The sequence below is a fragment of the Mustela erminea genome, chromosome 2 (assembly GCF_009829155.1).
Source record: "Mustela erminea isolate mMusErm1 chromosome 2, mMusErm1.Pri, whole genome shotgun sequence".
Taxonomy (NCBI): domain Eukaryota; kingdom Metazoa; phylum Chordata; class Mammalia; order Carnivora; family Mustelidae; genus Mustela; species Mustela erminea.
This window is the reverse complement of record NC_045615.1, coordinates 155,166,939-155,191,769: the sequence shown is the minus strand read 5'-3', so window position 1 is coordinate 155,191,769 and position 24,831 is coordinate 155,166,939. Positions and strand designations below refer to the sequence as shown.

The 24,831-nt window shown below is 38.7% G+C and overlaps 1 protein-coding gene across 4 annotated transcripts in view; it reads right to left on the bottom strand.

Annotated features, from left to right (window-relative positions):
- The window catches only part of SLC4A4 (solute carrier family 4 member 4), a 345,711-nt gene that overhangs the window by 5,756 nt on the left and 315,124 nt on the right, over positions 1–24,831 (bottom strand). For all 4 annotated transcript variants that reach the window (XM_032334538.1, XM_032334539.1, XM_032334536.1 and 1 more), the window contains exons 19-23: positions 15,856–16,034; positions 14,627–14,699; positions 7,726–7,794; positions 4,946–5,119; positions 2,596–2,757 (exon numbers count right to left, since the gene is read on the bottom strand). In XM_032334538.1, the coding sequence (XP_032190429.1) occupies positions 2,596–2,757; positions 4,946–5,119; positions 7,726–7,794; positions 14,627–14,699; positions 15,856–16,034 (657 nt within the window). The remainder of the gene's footprint in view (positions 1–2,595; positions 2,758–4,945; positions 5,120–7,725; positions 7,795–14,626; positions 14,700–15,855; positions 16,035–24,831) is intronic.

Below are 24,831 nucleotides of genomic sequence, written 5' to 3'. Positions count from 1 at the left end.
GTGGGGCTCGATCCCAGGATCCTGGGACCATGTCCTGAGCCGAAGGCAGAGGCTTTACCCTCTGAGCCACCCAGGTGCCCCCACAATATGATTTTAAAGGACTAAGATGTTACACTTAAATTGACACACACAATAAATGAAGACTCCACATGCATGTATCCTTATGAGAATGTCAGAAAGGACAAGTTTTAATCACAGTATTTCAAATGTTTCCCCCAATACTAGCATTTATAGATGAACAGGTTGGAAGCCAACCCTTAATCATAGCCTACCAGTCAGATCCAAAAATGACGGAGTGGCCATAATTTTCATGAAAGTTCTACTCATGAAAGTTCTGTAACCACCATGCCCCTGTGTGGTTCTCTTTATCCATGGACCCCAGCACCCCTGATTACCAGGTGAACACTAGGGGAGCCCCAAATAATGAGCTCAGAGAACTTCTTACACACATGTACTCTAAATTGCCTGGGTGAGTTCACTAGGACAAGTCTATACGCTTGTTGTTTTCTAGCAGGGACTGGGGGTAGAAGAGAAAGAGGAAAAGAAAAGGAGCAAGTATCACACATTATCTTCAAGAAATCTGTTGGAAATACAGAGCTGGAAATGAGAAATATCATTAACAACATAATAGAACTGTTTAAATAAAATACAATTTACTAGAAACTGAAACAAAGAATTAGAAGAAATCCGGAGCTCATCTAATCCAACTTTTGACACCACAGAAACAAATTTAAAGCATCTCAAAAGTCAATATTTTATTTTTTTCTTAAAAACTATTAGAGATGATGATTCTATAATATCAGTTCATATGCTAGTAATATGTAGTAAATTTTAAGTTTGGTATCAGTGTACATACACTGGCATACTTGTTTTGAAAATTCAAGATGAAATATTACTTTAATTATGTCAGTATTTCAGGCATTTCTTTTTTCTTTTTTGTATTGAGTGGTCTAGAAATTAATTTCGAATTCTGATTTCTATTCAATGTGTAAACATATCCTTCTTTTTAACACCGCACCCTAATCTGTACTGCAGTTTAAATGCAATCTCTTTTACTGTCATCACTGGAAACAGAAAATCTATACACCTGTTCTCACTGAAGATGGATGGTGACAATCACAAAAGCTCCCTTGGACTCTTTTTCTCTTCAGCTAAATGGGCCTCATATATTTAGCCTTTTTTTATTGGATCAATTTATCTGAAATCCAATTTTGTCTGTTGCCTTCCTTCACTGTACTATTTCTAAATTCTCCACAAAGAATACAATCAGACAGCCGGACCAGCTGGAAATAACCAGACAGGCCTGGATTGGAGTTTTGGCTTTGCCATTATGACTGCGTACACTTAGAAAAATGACTTCACATTCCTCAGTCTAAATTTTCTCCTGTAAAACAGGAACAAAATCAGATACTATAAAGAGCTGTTACGGCAAGTCAGGACAAGTAGGCACGATCAATCAAAATGATCCCGTTCAGATACCAAAACTTAACTCTACTCCCACTTTAGAACTGTACACCAGGGTGCAATTGGAATGGGGATATCGCGCTGCGTGAAATCCAGAACAAGTCTGCACACGGAAAATGTCATTGTGGCAGTCCTGTCAGAAGGCTACTGGAATAATTGTATGTGTTTGTGTGTGTGTGTGTGTGTGTGTGTGTGTGTGTGTGTGTGTGTGAGAGAGAGAGAGAGAGAGAGAGAGAGAGAAATAATCCCAGCTGTTCCCCTAGTACTGATTACAGACCCCTATTGGAGCACCTGTGAAATGGTTTCCTCAAGGCAAAAAAAGGGGGCAATAATTTTATTTCTCAGTTTAACCACCCAATTGCAGGGGGATCATCTTGTCTGGACTACAAATTACCTACTATAATTATGTAGAAAGGCCCTAAGCTCCAATTCCCTTTGATTTTCTTTGAAGGGTTACAGAGAGATCATCTTAAATCACGTCAAAGTTCAATGTGAGGAGGAGTACACTAGAAGAGAACCGGGGCTGAGAGCCCATGCAAGCGGACGCACAGCCCACCGGAGCGGAGGTCACAGGTGTTTGTCCACATTAGGCTTGAAATGACATAAAACTGAGTTACTAATTCATATTTAAATCTGGATTATCAAGAGCAAAACAAATACATTTTAGAGCATTATGAAGCAAATTTCTTTTCTATCTATGAGATGGGAGACTGGAGTTCTTTAGATGTGGTGAGGTTTTCTTTGGAAGTCATTTCATTGCTATTTGTGTAATGGCTACAGAAGGACTTCAGAAATTATACAAAAATACTTCAGAAAATACACAAAACTAAGGAAAGAAAATAAAGGGCAAAGGTAAGTGAAGACTGATACGTAACACAACCAGGTGAACATCCTGAATTCTTGGAATTCAGCCATATATCTCACATAAAGGATTTTATATATTTATATATATATATATATATATATATATATATACACACACACACACACAACATATATAATATATATACAATTATATATTTCACATATATATGTATGTGTATGTATATTTGTATATATGTATGTATATACATATATTTTTTTCACATTTATTTCTTTAGCTTTACTTTGGAATTTTGGAAAGTTCCTTACATCATCATTGTCACTGTCCAGACTTCCCTTCTTCTTTTTCTTTTTCTTCTCATCTTCCTTCTTTTTCTTGTCCTTTTCTGGAATGACATCATCGAGGAAGCTGAGGTCATGTTGGGAGAAGAGGTAGTCCATGCCTTTTCTGACAGCTACAAGTGCCAAGATCTGAAAGGATAAATATAGAAAGTATGAAAGAAACCATGTCAGACGAAGTCACGGTGAGCACTGATATCACCCTATCAAAGGCAGTAGAAAACTATCTTGCATAAGGCTAGAATTTGATAGAACTCATCTTGCTTATATGGATTTATATTACCTGGATCATAAATAAATGTTTTCTTTACGGGGGATGTTGGGTCATAAAAGTCTTAAGTAAAACGTACTTCATTCACTGATGTGTATGATTACATTCATTTAGAATGTCGACTCAAAAGGGTTATTTTTTTAAATCATTTTCTTCCATGTCAGATTTTTAATAAAATGAAAGTATAAAGAGAAAAAAAAGCCTGTATTATGATTTCTAATTATTCAAAATTAAAACATTACAGAGATTTTTGAAAATCAAGAGAATCTGTACAACATACAGCATACTACATTTTCAAAGTGCTATAATGGAGGTAATCCTTGAATATGCTCAAACCATTTAATCTATGGGGCAGCTTCAATCACTACTATGACCTGACAACTTACAGTGTGTCTAAGGCTGAGCTAAACTCTTGGGCAGGATTTTCTCATTTATTCCACCACAAACTCAAAAAGTAGATATTATAATCTCCATCTTACAACTGAGGAAACTGAGGCTTGGAGACATAAATATGTCATCCAAGATGACAAAGCCAGGTAAGGAAAAAATACAACAAAGGGCCCCAGCTGTCTGCCTCTAAAATCAGTATCCTTAAAATATATGTCTTTGATTCTACAGTTGCTCTTGAACAGTAACTTCTAAAGGTACATTAAAGATGCCTTTGCTCAAGAGTAAAATTAGTGTGCGCTGGGATATGAGAGTCATGACACGGTCTCAGATTCAACAGCTGTGTTTATCCACGTCATGCTCTACGTCTGTTTCTTCATCTCCTAGGGAAATTAACAACATCTGGCCCACTGATATTACATTATTGATTTGTGATCAAATAAAAGCTCTAGAAAGATTAAAAAATACTCTATAAAGGGAATGCATTTTTTTATATTACTTAGCATAAGCAGTAAGTGATTTACTGGACATATTTCAAATTTATCCAGGTCTAAGTTTGTTTTCCTGTCTTTAGCAAAACTAACAGGTAGACTATACCAATAGTCAAATGGGAGTCATTTGACAAATAAGTCTTTGTTCTTATTATTGTTTTCCAGTGAGCTAATAGAGTTCAAGAAAAAAGGGGGGGTATAAGGGACCATCATGAAAAAATATGACTCTATAAATATCACTAGTATTTTATAGCATTTTTTTCCTGATTCCTTGGAGAAAAAAAAAATCACAAACAACAAATAGACATAAGATAAAAAATAACCCTGGCTAAGAGTAAGAGGATTTTTATTAAAAAAAATAATAATAAAATATGTCTGTGAATGAGAATTCTGTTTCCAAAGCTGTGAGAGAGACAGATCAGACGTGAGGCTCACTTGGTGACTTGCTTCAAGTATATGCATGTGCATTTTCTTGCAAGAAATGGGAAATTATTGTAAAGTATAAAATTTAATGATGAAGTCAAATGCAGAGCTAGCATTTTCCCTTTTTCTTTCTTTCACTTGTAATTCCAAGTGCAATGTTAGTTATTTTACTTTGCTTCTCATCAAGTTCATGGCAAGGACTGAGAGCACAGACCTACCCTTAAGCTTAGCAAGAACTTCAAAAGCCTCACGTTTCACTCCATTTCTTCTAATTCACTGGGACCTCTCCGAAGTTGACAAATTTATTTTCTTATTATTTGGACTGAAATGTGCTATACTTGTTATTTAGATTGGGTCTATTGTACAGTATTTTAAAAATAACTCATGTGCACTGGTGTCTACTGGAGGTCAGACATCGTGCTATAGACTTAGTGTTTATCATCGTCGCTCAGAACGACAGCACGAGAGCCATGCCCATTTTAGGGACAAGTTCATGGTAGCTCAGGGAGGTTCCCTGACCCACAGAAACCAGTGTCAGTAACTGAACTCAGCTGAGTTTGCCAGTAAAGTCCAGGGTAGATGACCACAGACATAGGAACCTTAAATCACACCTGATCAAATCAAAACTATTTGCCAAGGCTGGGAAAAAATGAGAGCCACACGGAAAAGACAGGTGGGTCTTCTCTATGACAACAACTAATGCTGTTGCTCTGACTTCATGGGGAGGTTCAGTTAAAGGAATCCCTACCATGACTGGGAAGATGATAGCAGCCACGGTGGACTTGAGGATCCAGAGCAGAGCTAGACACAGCACCTGCAGAAAGGTGAACAGGTGGACTCTGCGCAGGGGGACGTGGCGCAGGTAGATAAAGTCTGGCTGGTGCTTTAGGGGCATCAGCAGCAGCTTCAGACGATCCATGAACTGGGGAGGAAAGCAGACAAGGATACAATTGCATTACTTGAAGAGCTGGTACACAGAGTCATTTCCACAACACCTACCTAACAACTAGTGATTTATCTCTTCTATAATTTTAGGCAAGCAGTGTCCTTTTCAGAGGACTCTGGTCAGGGAATTCAGAAATTCAGTCCAGCACAGTAAGGCATGCTAGGGGATTTCCAATACTGTTCCTCCGCAGGAATGTTATGCAGATATAAGAGACAAAGTGGCCACCAAAGAATAAAGTCACAAAGCCAAATATAAATTCTAGATGCTCATCTCTTACTTTCTATTTTTACTATCTGAGTCTCTGGAGAGAGAATCTCGTGACTATTTTTGTCATGAAGGAAGATGCCTCACTCATGTATCTCACTCTGCCTCAGTCACCTTGTCTGAAAGAAGAGGTGCTACTGTGCATGGTAGACATTTCAGGGATGTTTCAAGGGTATAAAGGAAGTATCTAACTTGAAAATGGGAATGCACTGCTATTTTCACAAATTCCACATTATTTATTGATAGCATAACTTAAATAATAAGTCAGCAATTCATTACCATTTCTTTTCAAAGAAAAGCCATATGACTATGATAGTGAGTTTCAGAGGGTCAACAACTAGACATTGGAATCCAGAAGAGGTGGTCTGTGTTGTGTGGAAACAGGTCCTATGCTAGCCGCTGAGCACCTCTGTGACAGGTACCGTGCTTCAGAGATTAACTGCTGAGTCTCCATGGATAATGATGCGAAGGACGATTTTTTGGGACCTATCAGAGGACCTCACAAATGAAAGATATTCACTAAATAGCTGCTGAATTGAATTATTATGTATTAGGACTCCAACATAGCATCTCTGCTTTCTTTCTGGAGGAAAGGGAGAAGCGTGCAAGTAAACTAGACTATCACAGATGAGCTTCTCGGAAGCTATTTCCTATGTAACAAACTTTCTTTCTCTGTCTAGGCCTATTTTTGACCAGAGCAGGCCTTGCTGTTTATAAAGCCTGGGTTACGAAATTTCATTGCTAAGTGAAATCTTACCAAAAGGTCTAAAAGAGGGAGTGTCAAAAGACAAAGGAAAGAGGTACAACAGCATTGCAGAATTCAGGAATCCACTGGCTGTGCCTTTAGCAAAGGACTTTTTTCCCCAACATTATGAAATTGTTGATTTTTTTTGCCTTCTATTTAATTTAATAAACATGTATTGAGCTCCAACCATTGGTTAAACATCTAGAACACATAAAAATCAAACTTCTGATCTAGACTGACCTATTTAAGTGCGCCCCCCCCCAAAAAAAAAAACTATTAGTTTGGGAACCATATTAGTTTCATATTTTTCCATTTAGGGGAAAAAAGAATATTTACAAAACCAGGTAAAAACAAAGTATTTTTTAATATATTTGTTCTTGCCCAAAGTTTCATAAGAACAACAACAACAAAAATCCATTCACATCCATCTAGTCCAATCTATGAAGCCCCATCTTGTATTTTGTGACAAATATCCCAATGGTGAAGAACTCTACCCAGAGGGGACCTAAACAAGGGGAAAATAAAACAGCCTTTTCTGCTTTTGGGGGCCTGGCCACCTGCCCAGCTCTATCTGACTCTAAAACCAAATTAATCTAAATTCAATAAATGAAAGCAAGGACTATTATGTAGGGGTTTAAATAAATTCTTATGATGTTCACAGAACATGCAGTCTTTTCCCATTAAAACATTAGTAAGTGCTAAATAAGGCTACAATTAACAAGGTGCCAGAAAGCAGCAGAAGTACTTCCAGTCTCCTGGTGCCAATTAAATTAAACCTCAATTGAAAGACAAAGTCCCTTACAAAGTTTTCCCTAATGATTTTTTTTTTTTTAAAGGGGGCCAGTTCTACCCAAATTGTGAATAGCTGAAGTTTTGGACAAGGGTAGCACTAAACCACATTGACTTTACTCTTTTATTGGTGCAAAACTTTTGATCATTGATCTCAGCCATGTGAAAAGTGAATCAAATAAGAGCCTGTTCTTAGTATGGTTTAAGGGCAGAGGGATAAACAGTGCCTTGAGAAGAACCCCAAAGAGTTTGATTTCCTTCTTGAGATGAAGGAAGGAAGCAGGGGAGGAAGGAGAGAGGAAGAGAGATCACAGCCCTCTCACTTCCCTAGTTAAATGACCAGTTTTAACAGCTGATTTCAAGAGCGGGTACCTGTGGTAACATTTGTTAGCACAAATTAATTTTTTTTAATTAAGCCCGAAGTAAGAAGCAGATGTATGGCAGAGAAAGTAGAAAACAAATGCATTTTCTCTATCTATCTATCTATCTATCCATAAATCTTACAGTGCTATATTCTTTTCAGTATATAATGTAATGATTCAACAATTCTATATACTACTCAATGCTCATCATGGTTAAGTACATTCTTAATCCCCTTTCTGGATTTCATCCATTCCCCCCCCCCACCTCCCTTTTGGCAACCACCACTTTGTTTACTGTAAATACACACATTCTAAAAACTCAGCAGTTAATGAGTAGCACTTTTCATCAAAGATCTGTTACTGGACTACTCCCACTATTAGAAAAGAACACAACTATACTTAGATTGCTATGGAAAACTCACCTGCACACCATTAAGGGATGCTACCCCCATATACAGGAACACGCCATAGAGAACAGGCATGGGAATAAACTAGGAAGAAAGAAAAATGGAGAAAGGTTAAAAAAAATAATAAAAACAGTAATGAAGAAGAATGGTTTAAATAAAGACCAAATTTGAAACTAAAAGATACAACATAATAATATAGTGAACTCTAATTAGTTTATCATTGATAAACTTCTAAACTCCACACTAGAAATAAGTAGAGGGAGATTTTCAACTTTCATTTGATGCCTGTTGGCATTTTTTTTTTTAACAATAAGCATGTATAACCTCAGAAATAATTTTTTTAATGGGGAAAAAAATTTGTTTCCCTTTCCCCTTAAAAGGAATGATTATGTAAACCAGATGTTTGCATGAACTGTGAGATAGAAAGGTAGACAGTTGCTTCACTCCTGAGACCAAGTTCCTTTCCAACAGCCTGTTGATTTTTTCTTAATAATTTTTGCCAAATCATCTATCAGCTTGGTGTATAAATGCCTCTTTCAATTAAGCAAACATCAAACGGCTGTCCCCTTTCTTCCTCTCAGGAATATTAAGAGGACTAACTAATGAGAACCCTGCTTGAAAGGAGCATCGAGCATACGGAAGCAATTAATTACACACATGTAGTAATACTCATCTTTAAAAAGTGAATTAATACATTTTTATGCACTAATTAGCAAGAGTCTTTTTACAATAATGCAAAGTGTTTTAGCAATGGGAAGTTCCAATTCAATGTTCCTTAAGTTTTATCTGTTCCTAGACCTTTGAAATGTCCTTAGTACTGTAGAAACTAAGCAACTCAAGGTTGATTCTGTTTCTGGGAAGTCTTCTGTTTGAACAACAAAAGGTTCTCAAGCTTGGATTTTGAAAAGAAGTTCAAGTAATTTTGGTTTTCAAAAACCACAATCAATTAAGTTCAATCTTACCAAATCTACATAAAGGAGGCTTTGTAGGCAGGAAACAGTATGACTTCAGAGTAATTTTTAAAGAACTATTACATGTATTAAATGAAATATAATTTCTATGTCTACCCTGGGAATGACCTAAAACGTTCTGTACCTGAAACCCTTTGGCCACTACTGGAAATTAGTAAATTCAAAATATGTCATGACAATCTCCATTGTTACCGGCTAGCTACAGGAATTATTAAATTTATATGTAATACATATATTTATTTACATAAAACATCCCACATTCTTTCTAGAAAAAAACAATAATTGTAACATAGGTAATTTGATCTTGAACTCAGAAAAAAATAATTGATGTTGACTGTTAAGGGGGTAGGAGAGACAGTAGAAGTGTTGGGGAAGGCATGTGCGCTGTAATACCCCACCATCACCACAAAGAGGTGAGCACATCACATTCAAGCCACTTGAGTTCTGACATTTCCTTTAGAATGTACTTATTCCCATTCCCCTGTATAAACTGACCAAAAGAATAACCAACAAAGAAACCATTTCACAGCATTCACTCATTTTTAAATTTTTTAAAATATCCTTTGAAAGCAAGGGCTCTCCCACTTTTCTTTAATATATGATGATTCCTCCCATATATCCATTTCATTTTTAATTCCTTGGGAGGGAAAGAAAGGTGAAAGGGGAAAAGAGACGCATAGTTCTCTTAGAGAGTTGGGCATGTTGTTAGAAATCCGGCAGTAGTTACTTTTTAATCTGAGTAAAGTGTTTTCTCTGGCTTGAAAGAAAGTAATCACAGAGGCGATACTGAGAGTTATCTCCACCCCTCCCCTAAATTTAGCTAAATATTTTCTCTAACGCAGCTCTAGCACCAGAGTGAAGGAAAGTTGTACCAAAGTGCTGAAGTCTACTTTCTCTGAATTTATGCCAGATTTTGCGAAATCTACCACAAAATAAAATCAGAAGGTACCATTAACTCAGAATGGGGTACAGGTAGGAAAACAGCTGCAGAGATGATAACATTTAAAAAAAAATTCTTTGGTGAAAAGGATTATAAGTAAATATTATATGTTTCTCACAAACATTAGAAATGAAAAAGTTAAATGCTTGATCCTAGAACCAGACAGAAAAATTAAATTAAGTCAATGGAGATTTAGCATACTCAAGATTATGTCACCAAATTTTTCAAATTGTGGTGAATGTAGTTCCACTTTTTTACTTAGCCCTCCCTTTGATTTTTGATAGTGTTAGAATATTGCTGTAAGAAAAAAATGTAAAAGGGTAAATTTAATAAGAAAGGTAGATGGTAGTTGTCCACAGTGCAGAATTCAGGACAGGAGGGAGGCTACCCAGCGGAGTAATAGTCACCGTGCGTGTGCGCGTGTGTCTGACGCTCAGAACGAAGTACTGATGAAGGGCATGGAAGTACAGGAAGTTAGACCTGGGTTCCAATTCTGGCTCTACCCATTGTGGAACCGAGAGAACTGTCAACTGCTATCCTCAGTATTCTCATCTCTAGAGTGGTTATGATAAAGATTATAGAAGATCTAGTTCAGGGACTGGCTCATAATAGATGCTCAAGGAAGGATAAATGTGGTACTGATGTCATTATTCGCATCAGGACCTTCACTGGCAAGTCAAGAAGCTGGCAGCTGCCCAGCACAGCTCCCTCTGGTCCCTCTGCGGTGAGGGTGGGATTGCGGGAGTACAGGACACAAAGATGGCTGCAAAGGTCGGACTCGAAGCCTCAGTTTTCTATAAGCTCTACAATATTGTCCTTCCAACAATAACGACTGTCTTCAGGAACATGTTATCAAAAACACATCCTAATGCCCTCAAGCCCTAAAAATCTGGGACCATAAGGAAGCTGCCGACTTGCAATCTGGTCCTTAGTCTTACGATGACAAAACCACGGAGCAACTTATGATGAAGAGGTTGTGAAAATGCCTCATTTCTCTCTATGTAAGAGACCTGGAAATTGGATCAAAAAAACTGGGGAAGATCATCTCCGAGGAAATGAAAGTAAAGGAGCTCTTTGAGGCCAATACTGTTTTATTTTAAAAGGCAATAAACCATGATGGTTATGAGATCAGGCTTTTGGAGTTAGAACTGCCTGAGTTCAAACTTTGGCTCTGCCATTTAAGAACTTTGGGACTTGGCCAGTTATTTATTTATTTATTTTTAAATCTGTAGGATGGATGCAATTATACATACGTTTTTCATAGGTTTTACTGGAGAACTAAATAAAAACAATCTGTGCAGAGCTCCTGGTCCAACGCCAAGCTCCCAGTGAACGGGAGCCACTATTGCCACCCTCCTCCTCCTCTCTACCCTCTCTCCTTGTTTCCCTGATACCGAGCAGGGTGTGTGGCACACTGGAGAAGCTCAGTGAACGCCTGCCAGGTACAAATTAAACACTAGCCTCCACATTTTAGAACCCTAAACAAATCCGAAAGATAAATTTCGGCTACACCTCATGTTAAAGATGAACTGCTTCAAGTGAAGACCACAGAAGGGGCAGTGAACTTTACTGGATCTTTATTTCTTTAAGCTTGCCAGAAGCATTGGAAAAGGAAGCTCTAGGAACAGTCTTTCATCTTTTTGCTGCTCTGTGGTGGGCCCCAGCATCCCCATCCAGAACACGAGCTCAACAGGCAGTACTTCTGCTGCAGAGACACGGATTGAAACTGTAACCAGCCTGGGAAGCCAGTTTTCCCTACTTCCCCACAGCTCTGTACTGGATCCGGGGTGGGATTTGAGGCATGTGTGAGTGCAGCTGGTTGAGGTCACGGGGTATCCTCATGAACTTAAAGCTAATACATTATGACTCCTTACATTTTTTCCATGTAAAAAGAGAGACTCTGGCAAAGAGATCAAAACAGAGGTCACAGACTTCCTGTTCAAAGTAAGCCTGCATAAGGAGGCGCAGAGAACAGCCGCCCACCCTGCTTAGGGCAGGGAGGAAATTCCTCGCATCCTCTGAGGCAAGGAAACAGTGGGATGCAGGGAGCTGGGAAGGGGAGGTGTTGAGCCATGTCCTTTTAAAAAGTGAAAGGCACATATTTCTCTTGATTCCATGCATTTGATCTGCCTTTCAAAGGCAGACTCTTAAGTAAAACCATTCTCTAAAGTTGTCACCTGTCCCTTTAAAACACACAGTCAAATGGTGGAGGAAAAAGGTTCCCTCCTCCCAAGTCACCCCTGGTACCTCTTTCTGTGTGAATTCTGAGGTTAATTGGTAATCCTGAATCCACTTAGTCCTTACTTAAGTTTTAGTTAAGCTGTACCCTCAACATCTGCCTCTTCCTGTATTGACTTCTTACATGAGCCACCAAGAATTCTCTGGTGAATGCTTATAAGCTACCCAATTTCAATGGCAAGAAGGGCGCATGATCTAAAATTAGCTGATGTGATGCCTAAAGTAAAGAACAGTTCTACTCGCCAAAGTCTGGAATCACAACTGTCAGTGCTGGAATACTTGATTGTTGTTTTAAAATCTATGTTTCCCACAATATATTGGAAGCCATAGTAACAAAATAATTTCATTTCCCACATTTTGAGTATAAGCCTTGCCCAATAAAAATGTTTGCTGGACTACTTTTTTCACTGATTCTTACAATGATTCTTTGCATTTCCCAAAGTTGAAATGGCCATAATTATGAACATTAGCAGCTGAATAAGGGTGAGCTTAAGGAAGGTCAAAAGGAAAAGCAAACTCACGCTCATTGATCACTTACATCTCTCTTTCTCCTTTCTCTGTATTCTAATCTGTTCCTGCAGATACTAAAGTGCTTTGCACATCAGGGCAAAAAGAATCATTGTACAATAAAGAACACAAGGGCTTTCAGCTTTAATTCTTCTGCAGCCACATTTGGGTGCAGGGTTAGAAAACAGTTAGGAAGAGGTGTTGCAGAAAATATGAGTCTTCCATCGTTTCCTAAAAATAGCAGTTTATACAGTATCTGTTCTCTGTGTCCCTTTGGGATCATACGTGATTACTCAGCTGACAGATTCTCTTAACATTAAAGCCAATTTGCTGTAACAACAAAAAAAGGGGGCTCTTAAGCAACTGAATTTTTTGAGTTAGGATTTTATACTGTATTAATGAAAAGACATAATATAAAAACAAAAGAAAAAATCGGTGGAGGTTGATATGCTAATAAGCTTATTTGAATTGATGGAAATATTTCTATTAATCCCCTACTAGGAGCTAATCACTAAGAGACCCCATAAAAAACTCTGCAGTTGTATCATGTGAGCCCAGCTTTGGGGAACCCAGGAGCAAATTCATTCCTATAGATCCTCCGACAACGTGAGGTCACAATTGCCTACAATGACCTTTCTAAAAATGGATCTGTCCATCTGTCCAGATGAGGTTCTATGGTCTATGTGGCTAGACATTTCCACCAGTTGCTGTGCTGGTGTCTGTGGGGCAACAAAGGAACATAAAGCCTTCAGGTTGTGGACTTGATGCTGTGAAACTCACAACTTCAAACCTGCCCCACAACTTGCTTTGTACTGGCAAAAGGAATCACAGATTTCCCTCTGTCCCTGCAAAACCTTAAGACCTATACTCTCCTGAGGTTCTTTGTACATGATCAGAGATAACTTCTTCAAGGTTATTTTAAATTTTACTTTCCCACGTGTGCATGAAATATATATTCCTTCATGATTCCAGGCAGAAATTAGTTAAGCCAGTTAACTGACATTGTGGAAACCAGGAACAAGAGATGAATATTTAAATCTTTTAGCTGTTTACCAAGTATTTTCTGCATAACATATGTGTTTATCTAAATTCCCTAAGGGCAAACCCAGTCTTAGCTATAGGCTACGAAATTATAGTTCTACTTTCCTCAAGTTCATCTGAATGACAACCCACTCATAAATGTGCCAACTTGAGAGAAACAGAGGTCTTTTGCCTTTCCCTCTCTATACTTCTGTATGGTTTGAATTCTTTACAAGAGTGTACTGCTCCATCACTTGTGTAGTTAAATAAGTATCTTAAAAATCTGAAAAATGAGAACTGTTTAAAAATAAATAAAAATTCTCAGAGGCAAACTTGAAAGGATATTAAGTAGTTGTTTATAGCTTCTAGGTCTATAGGTAATTTTCAGGTTTTGTACTGTGGTACAAAGCATCAAATACAAACTATCAATAATTAGCCAGTATTGTTTATGTAATAGAAGAGAAGAATAAAATGCCTGTGTCACAAAGAAATGGAAGCTTCAAGACAGCTAAACCTGCACTTTTAACCCTATCTCATCCTTGTAATAGGTTCTCGCATACAGTTCGTATTCATCAATTTTGTCAGATAGTCACCCCAATGATCAAACATATATATTTGACTCCTAATTTTCTAAATCATCTAGCATGTCATTTTTCTCTTCTTCCAAAGTTCATTTCTAAAGTTTTCTCATCAAAGACCAGTTAATTTTACTCAACTTTCCCTCTGTGGAGATTAGGCCTTCTGATTCAAAAAAAAGAGAAACATAGTCAGCAATAATTAAGACTAGGAGAAAAGTTACAAAATGATCATTCATGTTATCCAGAAGTCTAGTGTGTGCCTGCGTATGGGGGGAAGGGAAGCAGGATTTAGGGACAAGTAGTTGGAAAGCAGTGGGAGGAAAGGATGTACGGAGAGTAAGAAATGCCGTGAGGAGGGGAGAGCAGTTAGATTAAGCGATGGAATTATCATTTGTATAGGTCAAAAGCTTGAATACTGGTAATTTAATATGGCTCAACCAAGTAACTACAACAACAGTAATAATAATTCATAATAGAAGGAGTGAAGGAGTGAGGAAATCAAAACAAAAGTTTTGAAAGTACTTGTTCTACTTGACCCCTGTCTGCTTCAGTGTGTTCCAGAACTGAGGAGAACGTTGCAGATAAGGAATTCTACTCTCCACATACCCAGTTATCTGTTGCATACCGAGAAGGAGGAAGAGACAAGTACTTCACATACTTACCTTCAAGATGGGAGCCATAAAGACTGACAGACCAGTCAGAATAAACACGAGGGTTCCAGTGACTCTTTGTTCCCTGAAACCAAATCAAATGATTACCAAGTTATCTCTCGTTTTCAGAAACAGGCTCCTTGTATTTTCACCTTCAAAAAAGACTGTACATTGGCCAAATTAATGTTTGGCTAAAACAGCAAAGGTCTTGATATTTTATATAAGTGAATACCTCGAGGAGAGCATAGAAGCTCAACATAACTATAAAATTCTCTTAAAACTATTGTATAACGTGATTTGAATTCCTCAAGAGAAAAGTGATTATGCTAAATCCTTTGCTCCTTTTAGAATTAAAAAAAAAAAAAAAAAAAAAAAGTCACTTGCCCTTGGTCCATCAATTCCTGGCCTCTTTGAAGCCCTTATTTTTTAAATGACTTGTACTGTTGTGTAATTATACCTTCTTTCACAGGAGACAGATATTACATTGTCCTGCATTCTAATTAACAAACAGCTCAGGGAAATTTCATGAGTGCAATAAATCCCATCAGTCTAATTTCCAAATCTAAACAACAAGAGTACTTTTTTACAAATAGGATTCCCATCCAACACTCCCTCCCCCAGCCCCCAAGAAAGAATCACCCACTGTTGTGGCGTGGGAAACAATGGCTCTGTCCTGCAAGCTATTCACCCAAGCACTTAGAAGCTGGGCTTGCTGCAAAAAGTATTCAACACTGTATGAAGGTCTTATGCAAGCCCTTCCTGGCTGCCCAAATTTAACAGCTAGAGGTCAAGGTTTCTCAGTGCTTATGGGGACAGAAGAATAACTGGAAAATAGGAATTCCTTTCCCTTTATAGAATCTTCAAAATCATAAGCAGACTCAAGAGTTTTGGGGAGTCTCAACAGAGCTGAAGGCTAAATGGTTTGGCCTTTACGATGCTTGGGATCAAGTAAGTACCACAGCACTGCAGTGAGCTCCACGGTGAAGAAAATGAATGACTATTTGTGCTTTTACGTTGCATCATTTAGCCTTCATTAACTGAAGGAAATTTATGTAACATAAGAAGTGAACTTGAAGACTCTCTTTCTAATGAAAATGTAGTCCTTTCTGGAACAGTAACTAAAGGAATAAGTTAATCACTACCAGCCTTTTCTCCTCCCATTCTGCCCATTTCCTATGAACGACAATATAGATGCAGCATGATGTGTTCCATAGAGCCGGTTTCCTCTGACTTAAACATACCTCACACCTAGAAACTTTGGTTGTTCTCCAGGGGCAGAAGTCTCTGTCTCCATCTTCAAACTGTCGATGTGAGCGATGGAGATGACAGTCGCAGCCACATACCATGGAAGAGCCATGAAAGAGCACACCACCATGAGGATGGCCACCCAGAAGAGATCCAGGTGGTATCCAGCTCCCTTCTGCAGAAAGAGGTAACAAAATCATATGAAAAAAGAAAATCTCATCTTTCTATCTTGTCCTATTTCCAGATGGGAATTAAGATGACCAAAAAAAAAACCCAACTCACTTGGCTTGCTAAGAATATCTACTTCAAGGTAAGTTTTTCAAGGAAAGGGACTTTATCTTCCTCCTATTATTCCCCTGAGCAATGAAACACAGAGCTGCCACATGACACCTCCTCTAGCTTGACTGAAGTTCACAGCTTACTTACCATTTGCTTATTGCTACTTATCCTCTCTCTATCCAATTCTGTAATCAGAAAAATGGAGATAAAGATCTACCTTGAGGAGCTATTGCGATCATTCAGTGAAGTAACAGAGGCAAAGCATCGTATAGGAACTTAAAAGATAGTGGTTGTTGCATAGTAGGAGCTCAAAAAAATGGTGACGGTAGCAATGGTGGTGCTGGTGGTTGTTAACAATAAGCGCAATAAACAAATTAGAAGCAGGCAGCAATCCTTCTCTGTGTGACTGTTTAGCAATAAGCTGTTGACCTAGACAGTAGTCAGTATATGCAGCCCAGAGATCTGAAAGCAACCCTGAGAAGGTATGCCTAAGACGATTTCTCACCTTTCATAGCATATGAAAATAATTGTTTAATAACCTATTAAACATGATCATTAAGGTAATTAATACACCCTTAATCAGAATGGGCTGATTTCAAACACTGTCCACTGGTCACAATAACATTTATTGACTGGAGGAGCAGCCTATGTAACAAAAGGTCTTGCTCTTTTACTCACTAAATAAATATTGTTAAATGTGTCCACAATGTTATTCTGTGGTTATATTTCTCTGCTCTATTTATGAAGAAATCAAATGCTTATACCCTATGGAGCCTGAAAAAACAGAGCAGTCCATTTTCACAGCATGGAAGCAGAAGGACCAAGAGCCAGAGTATGACCAATCCGAGGGAATGGAGACTCTGGCTTTAAAAAACGAGAATATAATTTACACTAGAAACCCGGTGACTGTTATCATTCAGGTCCAATTACAGTTAGTCAGAACACTGCTCTCCTCTCACTGAAAGGCCAAGATTTTTCACCCCTGGCTCCCCAACACGGGTCTCATCATGTTCTCAGAGAACTCGTCACAGGCAAGGGCAGCTGACACAAGAAAGAAGAGCACACATTGACTTAGTCCAGGTTTGACCATGAACAAAGGTTGATCTATATTCAAAAGCAGTTCATTTCAATACAAGTGGTCTGAAACCACAGGGTCTGAATTGGGAGTGGGACAAGGTAGGGGGAAAGGAAGGCAAAGGGTGGGAATGAGCTGAAATAAACTTGTTCAACAATAACTAATCAGGTGAGTATCATGATATATCTGGATCTCAGTCCTTCCATTCCAACTGGAATAAATACTTGAATAAATACTACTATCAACTTATTAACAGGCACAGTTAAGGATGTTAAAGTCATATCTGTGACTAAAACACAAAAATTCCTATATTTGAGACGTTTCCATTCTACTGAGACAATAAACAACACAAGTAAATAAACTGTAAACTATACGGTATCTTAAATAGTACCAAATACTAAGCAGAGCCATGAAAATTTGGGTTTGTAGGCGGAGTATGATGTGAAGCCACTGGAGTGTTTTAAAGGGAGGAGTGACATGACCTATTTATTTATGTACTAAACACTACGGCTATTGTGTTGGGAACAGCCTGAAGAAAGTCAAGGACAGCGAGACCAGTTAGGAGGTTGCTACCATAATTCATGTAAGAAATTGTGATGGCTAGAGCCAGAGTAGTAGCAGTCAAGATGGCAAGAAGTATTTGGATTCTGACTATACTTTAAGATGGAATCCACAGGATTTGTTCAGTCCTGCCTGTGGATGTGTCTTATGACCTCACTCTAGACCATTCATGATCTGGCCTTTGTTCACGTCTGCAGCCCCATCTTTCATCTTTCCCCTGCCCCAATCCTATACCATGGCCACCTTCAATCATATGCAATTCCTTAAGCATGTCTTATATGCTAATGCCTTTGTGTCTTTGCCCACCTAGCACCCTTTCCCCGGAATAACCTCTACTCTTCCTTCTTACCGTGAATCAGTCCTACCCATCCTTAAGACTTAAATCAGCCTTTATCTTTTCTGGTAGCTTTGCTGCCTCAGTCCAGGTGAGATGGGTAAGCCCAGTAAGGTTAGATTTCCTCTTCAATGTGCCCCTGTAACTCTAAGCTTTCCTTTACCACAGCACTCATCACACTATTTTGAAATTATGTGTGCATTTATCTGTCCTTGGCATAAGCTAAAAGAAACAGGAAGACCTGGACTATGTCTCTTTTTCTCTCTATCCTGAATACCTAAGTAGAGCTTGTGGAGCATAGTCAATTCTCAATTAATATTTGCCAAAAAAAAATGAATCACAAATAGCATGTATACATTCTTCTGAATGGCAACTATAAACACTTAATCAGCCATACAAAAAATTAAAACTTGATTTGTTCATCAGTAGAAATATGAACAACCTGGTTGGGGGTGGGGGAAGAAGACGAACACTAGTTGGAAATATTACTTAGTTTTAAGCCCTATTTAGACTAAACCACTCAAGACTATAGTAGAGGTACCAACATGGAGATCAGTGGACAGGATTGCCAAATCTTGGCACCAAGAAAACTGTAATAACCTAAGGATATACACACTGTCTATATCAATGGGTCAAAAGAATAGTTGCTGTAGAAAGTATCGTGTAGGCTACCATGAGCCAAATCCATGCTTTCTTGCTCTATTTCAACAAAAACAAGTTTGAACAAGATATCCTGGAGACTAACAAAAAGGGGCCATATAATACCAAAGAGAGTGCAACGAGGACTTTAGAAAGTAGAATACAAAGCAAACTATGCAAAACCACCAAAATAAATAAATGCTCTGGGAGAAAATAATTGTAGATACATAATTACTGTGTGCACTGACATCATTCTCTTCAAAAAGTGTTCCTTTCCCTCAACCATGTTGAGACTTCTTGATACACTTAAGAGGAAGGGGAAATCATCAGCATGAATTGAAGGCCCAGCTAGGCGCTTCTGTGCGGTTGGTTCCCTCTTCATCCTCAATTCTCCCTCTCTCATGGCTGCCACACTGTTCTATGAGGCATTCATTCTTGTCAGGTTATTTCCTCTTGAAAACCCTGTACATACATAGTGATTCCTGTGCCCAAAAGGAATACTCTTCCCATCCAGCTAATCTAGATAATTCCTACTAATGCTTGAATCTCAGTGTAAGTGCCATCACCTCAGGGAACTCCTTATAGTTCCTGAAGTAGACTAAACCCTCTCTTATAGCTTCTTAAAACATCACCACTTCTCCTTCACAGCACTAGCCACATTTGCAATGTCACATTTTGCATGATTCTTTGAATGACACTTCTCATCCTCATGGCCCAGAAGCTCTATGATGACAGGGACCATGGTGCTTTTGTTCACTGAGAGCCCAGAACCTGGCACAGTGCTGGGTGAACACTCTAGATAACATTTGTTGGATACATGGATTCATTTGTAAAATGGCAAATTGAACAAAATTGAACAAATCGAACAAATTCTAGATCCTAGAAGTACAATTACAGATAATACACAGTCTTTGTCCTCAAGTGGCTTACAATGTAGTGCTAGAGCTAGACAAATCAAGAGACATTTGCAATACCACAGTATTCTATACTTGGGGTGAGCTTGGGATGTCATGCAGAAAAGTTATGAAGCCCAAAGTCAAAGATGGTATTCCTAGGAGGTGATATTTAAGCTGAGTCCTAAAATGTGAGCCATAACTGAAGGCAGGACATGAGGAAGCAGGAGGGAATAAAAAGGCAAATAAGCCGCCATTTTGAGAAAATAAAATAGAGTTGGTGCACAGAAGGAGATGGCAGAGGTAGGAAATAAGGCTAAAGAAGTTCAGAACTTGAATGTTTTGCTAAAGACTTTGGAATTTTTATCCTAAGAGCAAAGGGAAACCATCAAAGGCTTTTAAGTAGGTAAGTGATATGATCAGATTTCTATTTAGAAGGACAGCTCTTTTGGTTTGTAGAGGACATACTGGAAGTGGTCAAGACTGGAGACAGAGAGGATGGACATGACAGAATTGCCACAGTCCAGGCCAGAGCTGACCCAGTTCTAACTAAAGTAATAGTATGGAGGAAGGACATGGACAGATGGAGAGATTTTAAGGAGACTGAGTCCAAAGAAGGAAAGGCCATGAATTCATTTTGCCAAATTTCAATGCTTGAGGCTTATAATGTCTACCTAGTACAGCATCCTCCAATAAACACTGGAGACATATTTGTTGACCAGAATGGTAAAAGCAATGCTAAAAAATTCATAGTGCTCCAGTGATTGCCATAAAGACCTGGAACCCAAATGGTTATGTCAGAAAAGTTGTTCCTGCAAAACAAACTTATGCGTATGAAAACAAGCCAACTCTAAAATGTGTCTTTAGCTAAGGGTATCTGAATAACTCGATTTGAATGGAATAAAAACAGTATTCAAATATAGGAACCTTTACTGGAAATAGTACTGTAAGAAATACAGAAAACCACATTTTTCAAAAATAGCATGTGAGTTGTTCCTTACCCTTCCTCCCCATTGACACTGCCTTTTGCAGATTTTCTTAATGTCCTACTTGGATTATTCAGGGGCCTTCTAACCACTCCCTCTCACCCACCCCCCACTCTGGCACTTCTTCCTTCCACCCTGAATGCTGCTAGAGAGAGTGATGAAATGCGGCATTGGTGCCATCCCTCCAGGCTGGAATGTTGAGGGAGCAGGGAAGACCAGGAGGAGATGAACAAGTCAAACAGGACAGAACCAGTGATGACAAGCACCTGCCTGGCTGCCCATGCTGAGATGCTCCCCACCCAATGCTATGACAGGGGCCCTCAAAAGCAACCCCTGACCCTCAAGGCCGTCCTCACCATAGAAGTCTCTGCTTCACTCCTGTCCCTGACAGCCCACTCTCCTTGCAGAGTAATCTTTTTAAAATCTCAATTATTATATGGCACTTCCTTGCTCAAAACCCTCCAGCAGCTTCCTGCTTCCGCCTAATATAAAACACAGTAAAGTCATCTAAAAGGTTCCATATCAGTGTTTTTTCTGGAACTATTTTGCACCCCCCCCAAGGGAACACTTGTCAATGTCTAGAAACATTTTTGTTTATCACAACTTAGGGGAAAGGGTGAAAGTGACATCAATGGGGTAGAGACCAGAGATGTTGCTAAATAGCCTATAATACACAGGACAGCCACAACCAACAAAGAAATGCAGCTGAGAACTTTTGTTCTACATGATCTGGCCCCACTCCCTTTGACCTCATCATGCATCACTAATTTCCCTGTGTTCCAGTCACACTGGTCTGTTATTTGTTCTTCCATATATCAACATACCTCCCACCTGGGGCCTTTGCATTTGCTCATACCTTTGCTTAGAAAACCATTACTTAACAAACACCCAATGAACACCCTATACTATGTTAGGCCTTGTGTTAGATAAAATAATAAGACAGAACATGTGCCCCTAAGGGGTTGGTAGGTTATTAGTTGAAGCCAGATGTAGAAGCAAATAATTTATTATATGTGCAATATACAAGGCACAAAGAAATCCAAGTCAATCCCAACCTTGGTGGTAGAGTTAAGTGGTCAATAAGGAAAATCCACTAAACTCCTTCAGGGCTGAGACCATAACTTAGAAAAACAATTTTTATCTTCAATATCTAATACAAGTGTTCCATATATAGCAAGGACTCAAAAAAATGTCCAAAGGTTATGTATGTCCTTTAAAGTTTAATAAAGTCCTATCTTCATGAATATAAATGCAAAGGATAGTCTACTTTCTGAATCTAGATTTTTTTTAAGTAGGACAGGAAGTAAAATGTTACTTCCTTTTGATACTGTATATGCTTCACTAGTATAGAACAAAAGTCAGTTGGAATAAATCCACAGAAATCAAAATCTATGGGAGAAAAAGACTAGTCTAGCAGTCTAAAGTTTACATCGGGTAAATAGATGATAGCAAAGGTCATTAGAAGTGCACACACACATGCAGAGACACAGAATAAACACTCATGCTAGAAGCCCCCGATGGTCCAGACAATAAGCTGGTTTATGGGGACACCAAGAACCATGACGTAGTTCCTCCCCACAAGGAGCTCACAATCAGATGAGAGGACTCAGATTTGTACACAAATTTTAAAGCACTCTAAACAGAGATTCAAAGAGGTTTGAAAGAGACACCCAAAGTACAGAGGATAAACTGTTTAACAATGTCTAGAGTAAACCCGCAAAAACTTCCCACTGTGATGACATCTAAACAGGGCTCTGAATAATATGAGCTCTCACTGTGAGAACTGGCGATGGGGTGGCAAGCTTTTCAGCTATCACCCATCTCACACAGCACAACAGCTCTGAGAACCATGTGGCCCAAGATAACCAAATTGTTCACTATGTACTTACTGAGCCTACTACATGGAAATCGTCGTGATGGGTCACAAAACAGAGCTGGAGAAAGGACTAAAACATATCCTTTCCTTGAAAATGTCTGGCCCAGAAAAGGAGATAAAGTCATTATACAATCTAACCTCTATGCAAGGTATCATGTGACCAGTGCTACAGAGTAATGCATCGTAGCAAGAGCGAAAATAAAAACACAGAAATCACATCAGGGGTGAAGGCTACACTGACAAGTTTATATCTGGAGGTTCTTAAAAGATGGGAAGGATTTTGGTAAGTGGTAACCATCGAGGGTGGACAGGAGAGTTGGAATAACTGGCAGGAGATGCTGCCAGAGTTGAGGAGAAACCAATAACCTCTTTGATCTGAGCATGGGATAGTATGTGGAGGGCATCGTGCTGAATTTAGGTTAAAAACATATCACAAAGAGATTTAATTCCCAGGCTAATCAAATGAACTTTCTTCAAGGGGCAAATGTTTAGAGGGCTGCGGGTGAAGGTTTAGAAATATAAGACTGACATATAAGAACAACACTTAAATTGCTGCTTTTGAAATGAAGCAAGGGAACCTGATTATTAACTCATGACTAAACAGTTAGGATAGTCTAGACATGAAATAAAAGGACTGGATTTAAGATTATGATAACAGGAATAGAAAGGAAAAATAAAACAGGGCAAATTTTGGAGTGACCCAAGAAAGTGACCTCAAATGAAGAGTTTTACTACAGAGGGGATCAGAAAACTTACTGATACACCAACTTATCTCTATGTCTAGATACTTACCCTAGCCTACTTCTCCCTCCCACATACTTAAAATCATTTTCCTGGTGAGAAGTATCCCTTGCTTTGCAGTGTAAAGCTTGGGCTTTTTTTTTTTCTACCTCTGCAGTGACTCAGGCAATAACCTTGGAGAAGTCATGCCCTTGCTGAACTCCGTTTGCTTTTGAGTGCTCTGCAGGGAGAAGGAGGGATGTCAGTAACCAAAATGATGGCCAAGAAAAGCCAAATGGCTTGGCGCTCCTACATCAATACGGAGCTATTCAGCAGAGTGGAAAGGTGGATCCTATCCCAGCAGGGCAGTCAGCCAGCCAGGGCCACATGACACAGAGCCAAAGCAAATACCACCTCAAAACATGCTGCTTTTAATATTACAAAGCTTCCTTCTCTCTCGCTGTTTCAGGCTTCTCTTTTAAATCAATTTCATAGCAGCCAGGGCCCTTTAAATTTAGACAGGATCTCTGATGTTCACAGTCCACAGCCATCTTTCCCAACAAAATGTGAATAAGACCATATCCAGAGTGAAAAGTCTTTCATCCACTGGTATCGTGAGATTTGTGTCAAAACACTGGCACTTCATCTGTAACTGCTGTCATTCGAAGAAATGATCTCAAAGAAGCAATTTCTGAAAGTGATGAAAACTTATTTTTTTTTATATACTCAATTCCTATTTTAAGAGGCAAACCTTAATACGTCTTGATTTCCCAGTGTTTTCTATAAGGAATAGGAGAATTTTTAAAAATTCCTATTTTATCAGCAATGCCTGGCTGGTTCAGTCAGTGGAATATGCAACACCTGATCCAGGGGTTGTGAGCTGGAGCCCCGACACTGGATGTAGAGATTATTTAAAAATAAAATCTTTTTAAAAATTCTATATCTTACCAATTCTGCATGTGTTAAACTTGAAATTCTGAATTTTATTAATAAGAACCTAACAAGCAAAAGTAAATAGGTATTCACCTCAAAGACACATAACAAATCTGGTCAACTATATAACAAAATTAAAAATGTGCTTCCTAACTCTTTTCAGAATAAAATACATTAGTAATCATCCATTTCCAGCCTTTAAAACTAAATCAATGCTGAAACCCCTCCCAGTACAGAGCATCTAAAAATGCTCAACAAAATACAGAAAATATCTTTTAGAAATCATGGCTTATCTACCAGAAAGTAAAAGAAGCAACAGGAGACAAAAAACAATGGCAACAAGAAAGAGTGAATCTATAGGATCAGTAAGCCCTGGGGCGTAGGCCCACCCTGAGAGACCTTAGCACCTGGATTTAGAATGACCATCTGAACTCTAGGGACAGCAGACCAACTCTAGGGATACGGGGTTAAGAGTATAAAGGAAAGACATCCCTTGAAATGGAATCAGGATACTTTGAACACAGCATATTCAGCTGGCTAACTAGGAAATAAGACACCCTACAAAGTCAGTGGGGGGTACATGCCTCTCTAGGCCTTATCTATAGATATAAAGCCATAAGAAAAAAAGAATCTTGAAAGATATTTCTAACTATAAACATACCATTAAATTTGAAGC